General features: G+C 42.7%; 1 protein-coding gene across 4 annotated transcripts in view; it reads right to left on the bottom strand.

The window, feature by feature from the left end:
• The window catches only part of Heatr5b (HEAT repeat containing 5B), an 80,025-nt gene that overhangs the window by 32,618 nt on the left and 28,925 nt on the right, over nt 1-18,482 (bottom strand). For all 4 annotated transcript variants that reach the window (XM_039112448.2, XM_039112449.2, NM_001191064.3 and 1 more), the window contains exons 18-24: nt 17,974-18,164; nt 16,713-16,872; nt 14,337-14,526; nt 12,903-13,072; nt 2,091-2,235; nt 1,540-1,779; nt 862-1,113 (exon numbers count right to left, since the gene is read on the bottom strand). In XM_039112448.2, coding sequence (XP_038968376.1) covers nt 862-1,113; nt 1,540-1,779; nt 2,091-2,235; nt 12,903-13,072; nt 14,337-14,526; nt 16,713-16,872; nt 17,974-18,164 — 1,348 coding nt within the window. The remainder of the gene's footprint in view (nt 1-861; nt 1,114-1,539; nt 1,780-2,090; nt 2,236-12,902; nt 13,073-14,336; nt 14,527-16,712; nt 16,873-17,973; nt 18,165-18,482) is intronic.

Here is an 18,482-nt window from a genome sequence, read left to right as displayed (position 1 = left end):
GACTAGAGGAAAGGCAGAAAGAAGGTGCAAGAGACAGAGATATGAGGACTGCAGGCCAATACCATGTCAGCAGAAGTGTATTTTCTCAGGGTCTTTTAAAGGTAAACAACTCAAAGTATGACCAACTCCAGGAGGATAAACAATGACAATGACAAATGTTTACGTGGTGAGTTCATGGCACACAGTATCTGTGTCTAACTGAGGCCATTTCCTTCGGGCTAGAACAGTCTCTCAAGGACGTACGCGTCCTTGGAGGAACTTGGCAGGGTTTACCTCACGTCTTAATTAAAAAACAAAGACAGATGGGGCTGGAGACATGGCTCAGTGGTTAAGAGCACTGACTGCTCTTCCAGAGGTCCTGAGTTCAATTCCCAGCAACCACATGGTGGCTCACAACCATCTGTAATGGGGGTCTGGTGCCCTCTTCTGGTGTGTCTGAAGACAGCGACAGTGTACCCACATACGTGAAATAAATAAATAAATCTTAAAAAAACAAAAACAAAGACAGATGTCGGCAGATCATTCCTGATTAATTATAAGCAAGAATTTAGTCAGTTAGCTCTGATGTGCTCCCCACATGTCCCGTCTCTTTTACAAGTAAGTGTTAAACTGAGGAGCATGTTCTGAGGAAACATATATTGCAAGCATTGTTATTCTAGTATGGTTGAAAGAATAAAATTCATATACACAGATATCTAAATATAAACAAATATTCTAAATACAAACAAGTAGTATAAGGGACAGACACTATGGTCAGGTGAAGCAACTTGCGAGAAATAAAATGCACAGCCTAAAGCATGCCTCAGAGAGGTGAAATATCTCAAACCTATCAACAGGACTTCCGGGAAAAGGAGAACTTACTTTTTGGGTTTCGTAGTTTAGCAGACCGTGCCAAGGCAAGATCGAAGTGAGCCTGGTCTGCGTTCTCACACAGGTTGATGATTCGGCATAGGCAGTCTGCGGCAAACACCCGAGTGGCCCATCGAGGAGCCACGAAAGGCTTTGACTTGTCCTCCTCGCCTAGTGTGGTGAACATGGCGTCGTCATCCATCTCATCTTTCTTCTCAGACTCTTCATCTTTCCCACTGCTTAAGAGCGTTGCCGCACTCATATCTACAAGACAGAAGAGCACTGTGACTCGTCCCAGGGGATGCTTGGAAAGATGGCCACCTCTCATTCTCTGAACGAGCAAAATTGACAAGCACCCTCTGTATCCGGAACCGAGAAACACACAACATCAGTTATTCAAACGTACACTCCACTTTAGGATTTAAAATGAACTACATGCTTTGTTGTACAACAAAGTAACGTGAGCTTTCTCAGATGCTAAAATTGAGGCTGAGCTTGCAGAAGAGTTTAAAACATATTTCAAAAGCATCTTAGTTTACACCGTGATCTAACCTTCGACATTCGATAGAAATTTGTGAATGAAAGTTATCAATATTTTTAAAAGTAAGCTCAATAGAGAAGTATATCCATGCTTATATATCAGAAACAGAACGATCTCCATGGCTTTAAGAGCACCGTTTACATACGTACCACTGGAAGCTGCTAAGACGTCTTTACAGAGCGTTAACCAGTGAGAGAGCTTCTCGACTGCCAGGGAAGAAAGCATGTGCCCCAGCGTGTCGTGAATATCAGAGCACAGTTTTCGGTCGGTCTCTCGATCTAGCATTCCAAAAAGAAGTCCCTCAAGCCCCGTGTCTGTGATATTAACACCCTGGTGCCGGCAATGGATGTCACTGCGAGAACTAACTCCAGGTGCGAAAGGACTGACATCTGAAAAGGAATTCCACAAGCAGATTTGTGTGATCTCATATGCTGTGAGTAGCAGTACACAAGGACCAAGCCTTACACACGACCCACAACAGTGTGAAGTGCTTTTAACTATGACCTCCGCTTGCTTACTGTAGTATTAAATTAATCTGAGATTAATGGTTAACCTCTTGTTTCTCAAACTGATTATTCTGATCTCTTAGAAATATGAGCGATTCCCCATAATGTATGTTTTTAATCATGTTAAATCCCAACTACAGCCCCCGTTACATGAAAGTTTTTAAACAAGAGAATTGTCCAATCAGAGGACTCACTGCCACCGCTGATCTCTTTGTCCCCTGCATTCTTCGCCAGGCTCATGGCATATTCACACACTTCTGCTGCTTCTCTTTGTGCAAGTTGCCGGAGACAGGCCACAGCCGCTCGACGGAGCAACAGATGGGAGCTGCATAGGTGAACCTGCCAGCATAACAAGTCAGGACAGCATTCATGGCTGTCACCCTTAAAGTTCATTCACATTGAAGACTCATCTCTGGGAAGCTTGACTTCTAAGAGGCTCCTTAATGAAAGACCTTGGGTTTTTCAAATTACCATCAGGGGCTGGGGGATGATTCAGCAGTTAAGAGCACTTGATGCTCTTCCAGAAGACCTGGAACCCCAGCACCATATTGGGCAGCTTACAAACACCTGTTAATTCCATCTCCAGAGGGAATGGACACCTTTGGTCTCCTTGGGCACCTGCACACATCATGTGCCCCACACCCACACTCAGACACACAAACATACACAATTAAAAATAATAAAATCTAACCTTTAGGGGTTGGGGATTTAGCTCAGTGGTAGAGCGCTTGCTTAGGAAGCGCAAGGCCCTGGGTTCGGTCCCCAGCTCCAAAAAAAAGAACCAAAAAAAAAAAAAAAAAAAAAAAAATCTAACCTTTAAACAAATACAACACAATCATACAATGGCATTTTTTGCAGGATGATCGTGTCAGTGAGACACACAGAAAATATATCACTACCAAACTACCTATGCTGAGATCTGTTCTCTAGAGCCCGTATTAAATGGAAACCCAGGAGTTTATGCACATCATAAGTTCATGCATTGTCGCACTGAAATGTTGCCATCTACAAGTCTACAGAAATCAAATGCAGTAAACGGAAAGTAAGGGGCAAAGCATATAGTAAGAACTAACAGTGAAAAAGAATATTAATTAAAATAAATAAAGGAAAATCAAGCAAACATGAACACAACCAAAAAAAAAAAAAAAAACCAAAAACCAACTAAAAATGGAGGCATGGTTACAGACGTATCCCACTGCAAAGTCCCTACAAAGATAAATACAGTGCACTCCAATAGCCAAAGTAAAGTCCAGAGACGCAAGTCTCAGTCCTGGGTGCTGGTATGGGTTTGAGTCCCACCTCTATTGATCCTATTTGTAATATTCACAGGATTACAGTAAAAATAAAATATAACCAGTACAGACATAGGTTAACTGCTGACTAAATGCTGTCACCATGTTACTGTAAATCTGTATCCATGCACTGCGTTCTTAGAAACAAATAAGCACCTGAGAAATAATCTGAACCACACAGACGGACTGGGGAGTCTAGTATGCAGAACACAAATTCCTCTACGATGACAGTTTCTCTCTATGCTATCAGAACGGCATTGTGGGCTTGGGGAGACAGGTCAACAGTTAACAGTGTTTGCTACTCTTTCAAAGAACCAAAGTTTGCTTCCCAGGCTCACATCTGCCTGTAACTCCAGCTCTAGCAGATCAGATACCCTCTTCTAGCCTCTGCCATGCAAGCATCCTTCCTACATGCATATACACACAAGCCAGCAAGCACATGCACATAAATTCATAATATCTTCTTAATTTAAGATATACTTGCATAAACCTCACATGCCATGCTTGGTTGATATCCTTGGAAGGCCTGCTCTTTTCTGAAGGGAAACTAAGGAGGAGTAAATAGGGGAGGGGGAAGTAGGAGTAGAGGAGGGAGGAAAAACTACAGTAGGGATATAATATGTAAGAGATAGGTAAATAAGTAAATAACCTTCAAACTCTAGGTTTAAGGGGGTTATAACTGTCCCCTGAAAGGCTCTGCCAGCACCTGACTAATACAAATGCAGATGGAGTTAACCACGGGACTGAGCCCAGGGGACCTCAGTGGAAGAGTTAGGGAAAGGAAGTAGCTAGCCCCCAGAGGAAGAATAACAATACCAACTAATTGGACCCCCAGAGCTCCCAGGGACTAAACCACCAACCAGGGGTCCATGGCTCCAGTTACTTATTTGTAGGGGGAGATGCTGATACTAAAGTCTGGTTCCTTAATTGGTTCTTAATTTGGTCAATAAAGAAGGCAGGAGTCAATTGCTGGGCGAAGGGTAATGGTGAGATTTCTAGGTCCCAGGAGGAAAAGGTGACTTGAGGAAAGAGAAGGGGCTTTTAGGCTAGGATCTGGAAAGAGACGCATAGAACAACCATGTGAGATCTTGGGGAAGCTAGAACCAGTGGCCTCTGACACCAGCATACAGCCAAAGAGGTCGGTGGAGGCTGGCTGATAAAGGCCAGCTGATAAGCTTATGTCACCACAGAGCAAAGGTGGGGAGGGGTAGGGAGAAGGGGAGGGAGAGAGGGAAGGAGAGGGAGGGGGAGAGGGGGAGGGAGAGGAGGAGGGAAGCCAGGGCAGTAGCTGATGGCTTGGAGACACTAGCAGAGCCTAGAGGGAGCCAGTGGAGTTCAGACAGCAGCTCGAAGCTTTCCTGGGTTGGGTGGGGATGGTTGTGATCGATCCTGAGCTAAGCTGGATGAAACAAAGGAAAGCGGGAGAGGTCAGAGCTCTCAGGAAAAGTGGTAGCATGTTATTATAATTACATGCAACACATATGTAACAGAGGACTGACTTATCTGGCATCAGTGGGAGGGGAGGCACTTGGTCTTGTGAAGGCTCGATGCCCCAGCATAGGGGGATGCTAGTGCAGCGGTGGGAGTGGGTGGGTGCATGGGTGGAGGAGCCTTAGAGACAAAGGGGAGGGGAGATGGGATGGGGGGGTTGCAGAGGGGAGACCAAGAAGGGGGACAACATTTGAAATGGAAATAAAATAACGAAAAATAAAAAGATATACTTGCATAAAGCCAATCTATGCAAGCTTAAGAAAAATAAGACGTAACTGAAGGGAGAAAGTCCCGATAAGTCAATATCTATTTTTCTTTCTATAATACAAATTTCCCAGGCTTGCACACAGCGTAACTAGAAAGCTTAAGTGCAGCTGTGTCAATAGGGACATGTCACTCAACCACAGCTTTGGACGTTTTATCTGTATACTGTGTCCTATCTTACACATCGGTCTTCAAGAGTCACTTTAGGAAGAATAATATAAAACTTTAATCGTGCGATAATTACAGACAAAGAAAATACACTCAGCAAATATGCTGACTGGCCAGCCAAAGTGAAGTTGAAATAAAGCATCCCAGTTTACAAAGTGTTTTGCTTTGTTTTTTGAGGCAGGGCTCATGTAGAGCACACTGGACTCCATCTCACAATATAGCTGAGTCTGGCCTTGAACTCCAAATCCCCCATCTCTCCCCACCAAACACTGGGACCACAGGCGTGCGGCACCACACTTAGTTAGTGTCTCTGATGTGTAATCATCCCTTTTCTCTTTACATCTGTGACATCAGAGATGCAGCAGTCAGTGGTATTTTCCAGGGACTTTCCACATTGAACTGTAATGATACCATGGCTGTAAGTCTTAAGACCACCAAATGGATAGCTGGAGAGATGGCTCAGCAGTTAACATTGGTGGTCATTCCTACAGAGGACCTGGGTTCAGTTCCCAGCACCCACATAAACAGCTACTGTCATAACTGCAGTTCCAGGTCATCTGAAGCCCTCCTTCGGCTTCCGTAGGTACCTGTAGTATGTGCTGCACATAAACTCAGGCAAGCATGTGCGTGCGCACACACGCACACACACACACACACACACACAGAGAGAGAGAGAGAGAGAGAGAGAGAGAGAGAGAGAGAGAGAGAACAGTTAAGAATAGATAAATATAATTCTGGACACTATTATGTCACTTGTCTACTGGACTGTGTACACGGCCTCTGCCTTAACAGTCTGGCTTCATGCTTTTTGAGTTATATGAATAGAAAGTGATCCACATCCAGCAGAAACCATGTTGGGAAATCTGACTTTCACAGTCAAGCCACATGTGACAGGCCCTCTAATGATGTTCACCACCAGCACCAACTGCCTCTCACAGTCGGCCATGAGGTCATTGGCATGAGCAGCCAATATTGGACACAATTCACAGTTTTGTTCAGCTATGCTGTTTAGTAGGTTAAGTGTCATACGCGTATTTTCAAGTTCTGATATTTTTAACTTATGAAGGATTTATTCAGACCTAATTCTTTCATGAGCTAAGGAGCATCTGTATTTGCATAAATGAAAAAAATCAACCATCAATTATGAGGAAAAATAAAGTTCAAGAAAATGATTGCTCTTTGGTCAATACACATAATGTCCAATTAAGTCTGCCTTTTCAATATCAAAGCTTAAGATGACATTCATATAGAAACTTAGCAGCAAATGGCATTATAATACCCATGGTTTGTTCTGCCGAGATATTTAATACAATAAAGTCATCTTTGGCAAGGTTTCTAGAAGGAAAAAAAGAAAGAATTGAGAATTCATGCACTGATCTTACAGTTGGGGATAGCCTGGCGATATAAAATGTCTGACAAGACTCAGGAGGACGGTACCATCAACGTTACACAGTTGCGTACTGACAACAAGTGACACCGTTGTGCAGTGCTCTGGGATCTAGATCTGTTGTCAGCAGAGGTGTTCACTGTGGGGCTTGGTCTGCAGGGCTGCTGCTTTCACAGTTTCCAGGTTTCTACACCATAAACAGTTCTACCGTCTCTGAGTGGCATATGGCTTCAACAAGGTACATTCAATGGTGGGTGGCCTTCTCAGCAATGACACATCAAAGCCTGTTTCTTTTTTTGTTTTTTTAAGCTGGCCCTCACTATATAGACTAAATGGGCCTCAAACTCATAAAGAACTGCCTGCGTCTGCCTCCTGAGTGAAGAGATTATAGAACGCAACACTGTGCTAGGCTAAGGAACATTTACTTCATCATAAAGACAAACTTCAAAGTTAAAATCATTCACTGACATTTCTAAAATTACTCTAGATGTCACAAATGCAATGATTCTGTCTGGACAAGAGGAACTGTGGTCACTTGACAGTATGGTCATGGGAAAGACAAAGCAGCTGTTTCCAGCGACAGAAATGGTAATTCAGCATGGCACTTGTGCCTTTACAAATACATTTGAATAGTTCTAGTCTCAAACATATTAGAACTTATTAAGAACTATGACAAAATGTACCCGTCAATATACTTGCTGAAAAAAATCATATTCCTTTTGTTTTAGATACTATATGTGGCTTCACATAATATGGCCATTTTTGGTGACAAGGACAGTAGAACTGGTGTGAATTTACTCAAGTCTGAATTCATTTCACCACTTTGAATGAATTCACATGCAGACTATTTTTCAGCAAGTGTCTTAGCATCTGGTAAATGCAAACTGCATGAGAGGCTTTGGGCAATGCTTCAACAAGGCAACCACTTGAATACCCCTCTTCTCATCTCTAGTCTGCTATGCCACCCCCTCCCCCAGATGACAATAATCTCACTTGCCCAGTCTTCTGGAAAAGGTTCAGGAAAATACTCCGACGTGCCTGGTAATAAAACCCCAGATATTCCATCGTGGACTCGGCCTGGAAACACTATCTTGTGCTAAGAACAGGAGGCTCGCTGTGGCCCCTGTGGTTAGTGATAAACCCACTCAGCTGAGTCGGGTTCCCTTGACCCTCTCTACTATGCTCAGCCAACCTGGACACCAGGATAAAATTCAAGGAAGAAAAAATGGGGTACAACACTTGCCCCAAGCGTGAGGACCTGACTTCTATTCCTAGAACTCATGTAGGAGGTGGGCCCAGCAGAGCTTGGATGTGTGATCCCAGAGTGCCTACTGAGAAAGTGCAGGTGGAGCCAGGAGCCTCCTTGGAAGCCTGAAGGCCACCTAGCCTGGTGTACACACATACACAAAAAATAAGAGACAGTCTCAAATAAGATGGAAGGCTGCGACCTAGGCTGTCCTCTGACATTTATATGCACATGATAGCACAAACATGCTCACACTCACACATAAAGTGGTAGCACAAACATGCTCACACTAGCACATAAAGTGGTAGCACAAACATGCTCACACTCACACATAAAGTGGTAGTACATACATGCTCACACTAGCACATAAAGTGGTAGTACATACATGCTCACACTCGCACATAAAGTTGTAGTACAAACATGCTCACACTCACACATAAAGTGGTAGTACATACATGCTCACACTCACACATAAAGTGGTAGTACATACATGCTCACACTCACACATAAAGTGGTAGTACATACATGCTCACACTAGCACATAAAGTGGTAGTACAAACATGCTCACACTCACACATAAAGTGGTAGTACATACATGCTCACACTCACACATAAAGTGGTAGTACATACATGCTCACACTCACACATAAAGTTGTAGTACAAACATGCTCACACTCACACATAAAGTGGTAGTACATATATGCTCACACTAGCACATAAAGTGGTAGTACAAACATGCTCACACTCACACATAAAGTGGTAGTACATACATGCTCACACTCGCACATAAAGTGGTAATACATACATGCTCACACTCACACATAAAGTGGTAGTACAAACATGCTCACACTCACACATAAAGTGGTAGTACATACATGCTCACACTAGCACATAAAGTGGTAGTACAAACATGCTCACACTCACACATAAAGTGGTAGTACATACATGCTCACACTCACACATAAAGTGGTAGTACATACATGCTCACACTCGCACATAAAGTGGTAGTACATACATGCTCACACTCGCACATAAAGTGGTAGCACAAACATGCTCACACTCACACATAAAGTGGTAGTACATACATGCTCACACTCGCACATAAAGTGGTAGTACATACATGCTCACACTCACACATAAAGTGATAGCACAAACATGCTCACACTCGCACATAAAGTGGTAGCACAAACATGCTCACACTCACACATAAAGTGGTAGTACATACATGCTCACTCTCGCACATAAAGTGGTAGTACATACATGCTCACACTCACACATAAAGTGATAGCACAAACATGCTCACACTAGCACATAAAGTTGTAGTACAAACATGCTCACACTCACACATAAAGTGGTAGTACATACATGCTCACACTCACACATAAAGTGGTAGTACATACATGCTCACACTCGCACATAAAGTGGTAGTACATACATGCTCACACTCACACATAAAGTGATAGCACAAACATGCTCACACTCGCACATAAAGTGGTAGCACAAACATGCTCACACTCACACATAAAGTGGTAGTACATACATGCTCACTCTCGCACATAAAGTGGTAGTACATACATGCTCACACTCACACATAAAGTGATAGCACAAACATGCTCACACTAGCACATAAAGTTGTAGTACAAACATGCTCACACTCACACATAAAGTGGTAGTACATACATGCTCACACTCACACATAAAGTGGTAGTACATACATGCTCACACTCACACATAAAGTGGTAGTACATACATGCTCACACTAGCACATAAAGTGGTAGTACAAACATGCTCACACTCACACATAAAGTGGTAGTACATACATGCTCACACTCACACATAAAGTGGTAGCACATACATGCTCACACTCACACATAAAGTGGTAGTACATACATGCTCACACTCGCACATAACGATCTTTAAAAAAAAAAAAGTTTTCAAAGAAAACAATGGAGAGAGAAGGCATAAAAGCCAGCAGGTTAGTCTGTGTCTTCCTCCGTTGCCTGTCTGAGCCGCATCGGGTATGTAACAGATGCCATCTATGGCTTTATTGCTTACACTAGGTCACAGCTTTAGCAGAATGCTCAGTTTCCTATTACAGAGGGCAGTGTGCACTAATATTCTATTGTCTTCTTTCTAGGTGCATTTTGTAAACATGCTGTGTACATTTGGTCCTACCCCATGACTTACTCAAACTCCTTAATGGCCTGGGACTCGCTGGATTCTAATAGGGGCAAGTTTACAGAGTAAAAGGAAATATGCCACACCAAGCCCAGAACCTCCTATCCTGCCCTCTTTATTATCCTACAGGGTTCCTCCTTTCCCTCCAGCGGCCCCTTCCAATAGTGACATCTGCGGTGTCTTTCTCCAGCTTCCGTTTGGCTTCACTCCTCCCTATCCAGATGAGGCCTCACTGGCTATCATTTTAGCACCGCCTCATTAGCACTCTTCTGTCCCCTATGCTGAGGCTTTTTATCTATTCTGAATGCTCAAAGTCTACCTATAAGATGTAGAGGTCTACTTTTTTTATGATCTTCAGCTCAGACATTTACAGATCTGAAAAAAATCATGATTAAGCAAACTTGATCACATACCGGAGTCATAGAGTGACACTGATCTATCTATACTGAACCCCCTGTCCTACCAGACAATCTTACATCCTCCAGCTAGTTCCATTTCCTGTACTCCATTCTCCTGACCTTAAATCCCTCACTCACACAAGTGAGTCTTCCCTTTCTTTACTGCTATGAAATCAGCAGACACATCCTTCATTTCCAGACACCAAGTCTCTAAGCCCATCTTCAGCTCTGTCCTTCGCCTCTTAGTCAGGCTGCACTGAAAGGGAGATCCCATTACTTACACCCTGGAAACTCTATTCCACTAAAATCCACTTGAACTATCAATTATCCCCTCTCTTTCCTGGATGCTTAATACCCCCTCTACTGGCGCCCTCACACCAGCATGGCTCAGGCTCACACACTGAAACCACAGGAAGGAAAGTCTCTCCTACCCCTAGACTTCCGGACACTGCCTTCTTCGTATTTTACCTTTTTTTTTTTTTCTCTTCTTTTTCTTTTTTCTTTTTTTCGGAGCTGGGGACCGAACCCAGGGCCTTGCGCTTGCTAGGCAAGTGCTCTACCGCTGAGCTAAATCCCCAACCCTGTATTTTAGCTTTTAAAAGACATTTGTTATTCTTACTGCATGTGTAGGGTGTTCTGCCTGCATGTATTTCTGTGTACCATGGGCAGACAGTACTTGAGAAGTCCAGGTCCTCTGACAATAATTAGCCATCATGTGAGTACTGGGAAGTTGAGCCTGGATCCTCTGGAAGAGCAGCCATTGCTCCAGCATCAACATCCCAAATGTCTACAGAGAATGTCTACTTGTGCTCCATCTCTAACCCAACGTACTTTGGCTTCCACTGCCATCATTCTTCCAGTGAGTTCTTGCTACAAACAATCATGTGGCAAAAGCCAACGGGCATGCTACAGCTCTCCTCAAGCCTTGTTGGTATTTGATGCAGCTAACTGCTCTCCTGCTGCCCTTGGCTTGTGTGAATGCACACCTCTACTGTCCTTCAGCCTTTCTTATGTCACTGCTGTCCTCCTGGTCCCCTCTCCACTTCCTCTTAGTTCTCTGAGAGTCTTCTTTTCTTTTATAAATCTACAATGGGTTTCCCAATCAGCACTCTCGCTGCTGATCTCGCCTACTCCCATAGGTCATCTAAACGACTTACAGTACCAAACTCACTTCTCTAAGCCAGTCTTGTGCTTGGTGGTTTGGTTTGATTTGGTTTGTTGACAGTTTTTCTGTGTAGCTGAAACTATCCTGGAACTCACTCTGTAGACCAGGCTGGCCTTGAACTCACAGAGCTATGTCTGCCCTCTGCCTCCCAAGCAGGGATTAAAGATCTGTGCTACCACCCCCTGGCTCAATCCATTCTCTTTTAACTGAGCTCAGACACCTACAACCAAATAATGATATCCCACTTTTCCCAACCCTGCCCAACAATGCAAATCACGGGAAATTCCTTTACTGTGCTCAGGACAAAACCCTAGAACATCTTTCTTGCTTTTCCCTCAGGGCCAATTAATCAACTCATTCTGTCAATTCTTCCATCTAAATATCATTTGACTCCATCCTTTTTGCAAACAACCTAAAACAAATCATTATCATTGTTCTACAACAGCAAGACTCTCTTTACAAGCCTGTGTAAAGCAGAGTCCAGCCTCTATTAGGCAGCGAGGATAGAATGGAGAAAGTACAGATCTGATCATGTTATGTCCCTGTGGAGTATAGTGGTTCCTTATTATAGAATAACGTCCAAGGCCTTTCTCTCTATGAACATCTGCATGTCTGCCCCCTGGCTAGCTATCCAGTCCCCCTTGCTTTCTGAGGTCCATACTTTCAGCTCCTCCCAGGTCTAAGCACACAATAACTGGCCCTTTAAGCATATTGTACTTCTCAGATACAGGCCTTCCATACTTTTCCCTCTGAATACTCTGATACTGCGCTAATCTACAGACTAAATCCTAGTCTTCCTAACACACCTTAAGTACTATTTCTCAGGGAACTAAGTTCTCAATGTCTGCCTTATGATAGGTCCTGCATTACACACTCCTTATGTTAACCACGCCTTTTCTTTTCTGTTTGTTGTTTGCCAGGGCCTTTTACCACGAGCAACAGCCTCGACCTTCTGCAGCCTTCCTAGCCCTTGTCTTGTTTGTAAGTAGCTGTTGTTCACTGTCCCTGTTAGCTGTAAGCCTCGTGAGAAAGGCTTGATCTTGTCTGATCTACACAAGAGCCTCAGTAGTCTTCCTGGTACATGACATACAACAGGCAGTCCATAAACATTGGCTGAGTGGACACACTTAAGATTGCAATGACAACAGCAGATCTCAGAAGCCATCATTCAAGCAATAGGAAATACAGTTCTGAGAGAGTGGGACTGCACATACCAAGTCCTTCACTAGGAAATAAACAGTTCATTAAAGTATTTCATAAATTTAAAACAAAAAATAAATAAAAGATAACTATTGAAATGTAAATAGTAAAACGTATGGCCCAGCCAGTATAGCTTTGTTTTGGTCTGGTTTGGTCTTTGGATGAAGACACTTTAAAGCTCTAATATAAATGGTAAATGGCATGGCTGCGTACTTACACAAAGGCTAGGGACAAGGCTGGACAGATTGACATGTCGTGGGGCAAACATGTGAAGCTGTTGAAGGCAAGAGATGGCGGCTGCCTGCACTAGAGAGTCAGAGTGGTCCTGGGTGATGGCACAACCCACCAAGCAAGAGGAGCGGATGGTGGAAATGGTCGCTGCATTTCCTAAACGGAAGATAAGACAACGTAAAATGCAGCTGTTATTAGTGTCACAGAAAGACTCCTAGAAAGTAACCGTCTTCCGGGGAAACCCTTCTTCCAATCCTTACACAGACTGTTTTGTGAAAAACCACCTGAATAGTCCATAGTATTTGCAAGGTAATAATTCATGTCTCAGATATTAATTCCTTTAAAAAATCACACTATCCTTTATAACCACCTGCTAAAGAACCGTAAGGGTTCTCATTCTATGGTTCTCTACTCAACAAACACAACTACTTTCATTATGATAACTTTTACTACTGCTTGCCTAATAATAAATGTAGACAAGCTGTCCTTGAACTCACAGCCTCTGTAATGCTGGGATTAAAGGTGTCCAGCATACTCTTGGCTAACAGCATTTTTAAAAGTCTTGGGCACAGAAAAATGAAATTTTGCTTGGACACCCCCTTTCCCCCAATATTGGCTTTAGAGGTAATTAAGGAAAATATATTACATATTTCTTGTATAGTAATTTAGTTGCCTAATATAGGTATCTGAAATTGCCTTTTAATGTAAGGTAAAATAATTACATGTATATATACTAGTCAAGGAAATTATATAATCATGTATAAAACCATGACCTTGAGGAAGTTCACAGCCCCTCTCTGTTTTCAAATTCTGTCTGTAAGGAATTCATATCACTGAACTGTGTCGTCATTAAATGACACAAATAGAAATAGGAAGTTGACCTCCTCAAGACATAAATAAATGGAAAGAGAAGCAGGGATTCTGAGTATATGCGCTCGGGGTCCAGTCGTGACTCACTGAATTCAGTGTTGAATTCAACATCAGAAGATCCAGTTCCAAGTACAGCAGCAGTCAACCTTCTATCAACTTTTTCTCCAAACTAGGCTGCCTCAGAGACAGGTGACGCACCCCTTAGGAGTCTTAGAGTCAAAAGGAGTAAGCCCATGGAGGCAGAGGTCAGCACTCTGGGCTAAAAGAACTTCCTTTTCATTTTGTGGGGGAAGGGGGTGTCCAAGCAGAATTTCATTTTTCTCTGCTCAAGACTTTTAAAAATGCTATTAGCCAGAAGTGCTGCTGTAGACCTTTAATTCCAGAGGCTGTGAGTTCAAGGACAGCCTGTTCCACACTTTTGGAAAATACAAATGTGTGCTGGACAATGGTTACTAAGAAGTCTTGCGAGCCGCATGATAGTGACATTGAGGGAAATGGAGGGACAGTAGTTGCCCAGACACGGTCTTTAACTTAAGATGGTTTTGCTCACCCTGCAGCTCAGGTCCAACAGTAGTTATGATCGCCCCCAAGCATCTGCCCAAACACTGGTGCACTTCCGTGTGTGAAGGTGGGACTGTCAGCAGCAGGGTGAGAACCAGGGACAGCGTGGGCTCCACGTACCCACGGTACATTGGGCCACTAGAATCCACTATCAGAGCAAGTGAATGAAGAGACCAAGTCTACAATAAAGCATAATTGCATTTTAGTTGAAGAAAACAATTACAGTGTATTTAGTCAAGTAGACTAAATTGTTATATTCATATAAATATCTCTACTATGTTTTGAGTGAGTCTTACTGTATCCTGGGCTGGCCTTGAACTTGTGATCCTCATGCTTAGCCTTCTAATTGCTGGCATGTGCCACATAAACGGCTTATGTGTATACTTGTAAAGCTTCACTGCAGCTATATTTGCTTAAATGTAAAATGTTTGAGAAACAACAAAGGTCCAAAACAAATACTCAAGGAGTAAATGTGATTCAATGAGCCTAGGAGCATGGGTTGGGGTAAAGGAGGAAAAAAGGCGGGATATGAAGCTAGTTAGGTCCTAACCAGCGAATGAAGGAAAGAAACAAGGAGTAAACAGTACAATGTGCTAGATGTGAGTTATGAAAGCTCAAGGTAAGTGGACGGTGGTGGACAGCGATCATCCTAGCACCACTGCAGACCCAGAAAGACGGGAGAAGAGGGAATATGGGGAGAGATAAACCACACTAAAGACACTCTTAAAAAGACATACAGAAACCTACTAGTGTAGAAGCTTGTGTGTGTGTGTGTGTGTGTGTGTGTGTGTGTGTGTGTGTGTGTAATATATGGAATATATTTCCATTACCTTTAACAGGGCAACAAAGCCCCTACTAGACAAGAGCCCAGTGCCAGGTGTGAGTTACTTCTGAAGTTATCGGCCACTGAGGTCCCATAGACACCCCTCCCCCAAACATCACAGGCTTCTGTCATTGTTCCAGGTTACCCTCCAGAACTTGAAAGTCAGATCCTATTGCTGAAGAAATGACATGTTTGAGTGATAGAACAGAGTGAAATCACACTGGTTTGGACCTAGAAGCTTCATCACTACTGGCTAGCTTTCATAGTCCTTGAAGGTTCTACCAGAAAAGGAAAATAATCACCGGTCATACAGTTACAAATGCTGCAAGCTAGAAGAGTGGGTGGTCTGGTAAGGTGTGCCCACTCATACAATAGTGGCATAAACATCATGGAGTAAACAAGTACTTCGAACTGGATTTAAGTTCCATTCCATAAGATGAAACCCATGCTTGCCACCACTATCAGGCTAAGAACCTATGCTAGATGGGTCATAGGTGGTAGGCTGTCTATTACTATTGTGGGGCTACATGTGCATAGCATACACCTGATTGCTAATGACTTATCGTCTACAAATCAATGCACCTCAGCCTGCATCTGAGAAACTTCTATTCGCAGTGGGTGGTAATTTACACAGTAATCCACAACTGGCCAAAGTGGAGGGGAAAAGCCCTGCAGAATTCTTATCCCTGAGGGATTGTATAAACTGCATCCCAGCCTCCAAAGCTCAGGGGTCACTGTGGAAGAAAGAAGAAAGATAGTAAGAAACTAAGGGAACATTTTCTTTGGGACATAGAAGAGAAGCTGCAGATCTGAACGCCAGCAGCTTCAACAGCACGTACAAAACCTATGCAAGCCTAAGCCAGGCTGAATAACAAACAGGAGAGAAGAGGTGGGCACACTATTCCACAGTAAGCCATGGAGCTAGTGCCATGTTGGCTGCAGGGAAAGGGGCAGACAGTACTCTCTAAGGGTGTAGCCCCTGGCAAGCTGACTCCCTTCCAGTAGAAGACCACACATCAAGGATATATGGGAAGTACAAATTAGTTTTGAAGGATTAAAAACCAAACCAAACCAAAAAACCACAAGGTTGGGTGGGCAGGGAAGGAAAGGGTGAATAGGGGAAGAGTTAAGAGAAGATGAATATGATCAAAATATATTGTATGAAATCCTCAAAGAACTAATAAAAACATTGCATGAATATCATATATATCATATATATAATATATATGTATATATATTATATATATTTGTGGTGTGTGTGTTTAACTCCCAGAAAGAGGCAGACTCTGAAGAGTATGTTGAAAAGCAAAATTCTTGCTAATGATCTATTATAAATAAACTCCTAAAATAACAAAGAGCATAATACATAATTCCTAACAACTTATCAGTCCTAGATCTTATTTAAAATTACAGGCATGACGGCACATGTCTACTCAGGAGGCTTAAGCATGTGAATAGCATATAAGTTCCAGGTCAGTTTGAGCAAAACAGGGAGACCTTGTCTCAAAAGTAATTGTAGAAAAATACTCCCATACTGTCTACCTGAACTTCAGGGGATGTCCCATCTTGAGCGAGAGCCAGTAAAATGCTGACACTGGTCTTTAGGTGTTGTCCTGATCCTATGCCACCAACATAACGATGTAAACAACCGAGGGCCAGTGAATGACCAGTCCTGGATACAACATCTCGAGCTGACTTCAACCTGAGAAAGATGACATAACAGGGACTGTCCTCTCCACTGCCCTCTAGTGACAGTCTCAGGACTCATACATGCACAGCAGGGACTGTCCTCTCCACTGCCCTCTAGTGACAGTCTCAGGACTCACACATGCACAGCAGGGACTGTCCTCTCCACTGCCCTCTGGTGACAGTCTCAGGACTCACATATGCACAACAGGAAAATATTCTGGAAACTAATAAATAATAGTCCTTATAATGGACTTTGAACAAGAAATTTAAACAGATTTGTGGGACCGAGGGTGTGGCTCAGAGGCAGAGAATGTGCTTAGTGTATACAAAGTCCTGGGTTCAACCCCTGTTACCACAAAGAAGAACCTGCATTCGGAAAATACACAAGATATCTCTTACTTAAGAAATTTCCTATATTTTGTTTTGTTTTTGAAGTGCTCGGGACCAGATTCAGTATCCAGGAAATACTAAGCAAGCATTCTATCACTGAACTATGCCCCAGCTGCTTATAATTACAATCAAAGTCTCTATAAAACAAGAAAGTTTCTACATATATATGTGTGTGTATATATGTATATGTATATATATTTGATTTATGTTTATTGATATGTATGTGAATTAAGTATGGATGCCCACCGACACCAATGGAGGGTGCTGGACTTCCAAAGGTGGAGTAGCAGGCAGTTAGCTGGGAAATGCCTGATGTGGGTGCTGGGAACTGTACTTGGTCTTTTCAAAGACACAAGTACTCTTAATTGATGAGCCATTTCTCCATCCTCTAAGATGTACTTTTTAAATAAGTTTTAAAATTAAATATTACATATAGATTTTTAAACAGTTGAATTGCAATGTATTTATTATGTAAACCTAATTTTTAACTCCGAGTAACAACATTAAAAGCCATATTTCTCACCTTAGTCGGCCTTGTTTGACTCTCTGGGGTCACTCTTCATAACCGACATGCACAACAATCCTTAAAACCCTTGAAAATTGTGTAACCAAAAATTGTCACATGCTGTAAACCACGTGGAAAGGACATAGCCTAGGTAACAATTACTGACTACTTAAGAGACATCTTAGACTAGTGGAGAAACTTGCTAAGAGATGCACTTACTTGTCAAAGCTATATTGGGCCATTCGGGCAATAAAAGATGCTTCTCCCACCACCTGAGCCATTCTTCCAAGGGCTTCTCCTGCTGCACACCGTAAGATGGGGTTTGGGTTGTCAAGAGCTCCCATAACCAGTGTCAGAGCAGACTTACGAACTTCCTCAGGTCCTAAAGTACTCTTGTTTTCAGCTAAGCCCTTCATTGATGTTTAAAAAAAAAGAGAATAATGATATCAATTCATAATTCAGGTTGAATAAAGAAAAAGATATGCTTCAATTTTAAGAAATACAGATTTCTTCATACATTATTTTTCTCAAATACATATGTTATACCTTGGGCTAGGAGCTACTCAACAGACTGTGATCACTTCCTGTGTGTGACTTCAGAACACGGTGATTAACACTCAATAGTCCCGCTGGGCCCAGGATCACAACCCACGGGAGGATTTCTACCCAAAGTCTAACACGCAGTGCTCTTGGGCATGAAGGACTCTATGGTTAAAATGAGCATTTTC

This window comes from Rattus norvegicus, chromosome 6, assembly GCF_036323735.1.
Source record: "Rattus norvegicus strain BN/NHsdMcwi chromosome 6, GRCr8, whole genome shotgun sequence".
NCBI classification, from domain to species: domain Eukaryota; kingdom Metazoa; phylum Chordata; class Mammalia; order Rodentia; family Muridae; genus Rattus; species Rattus norvegicus.
Note: the sequence above shows the minus strand (reverse complement) of the source record. Positions and strands in the feature narration are given on the sequence as shown.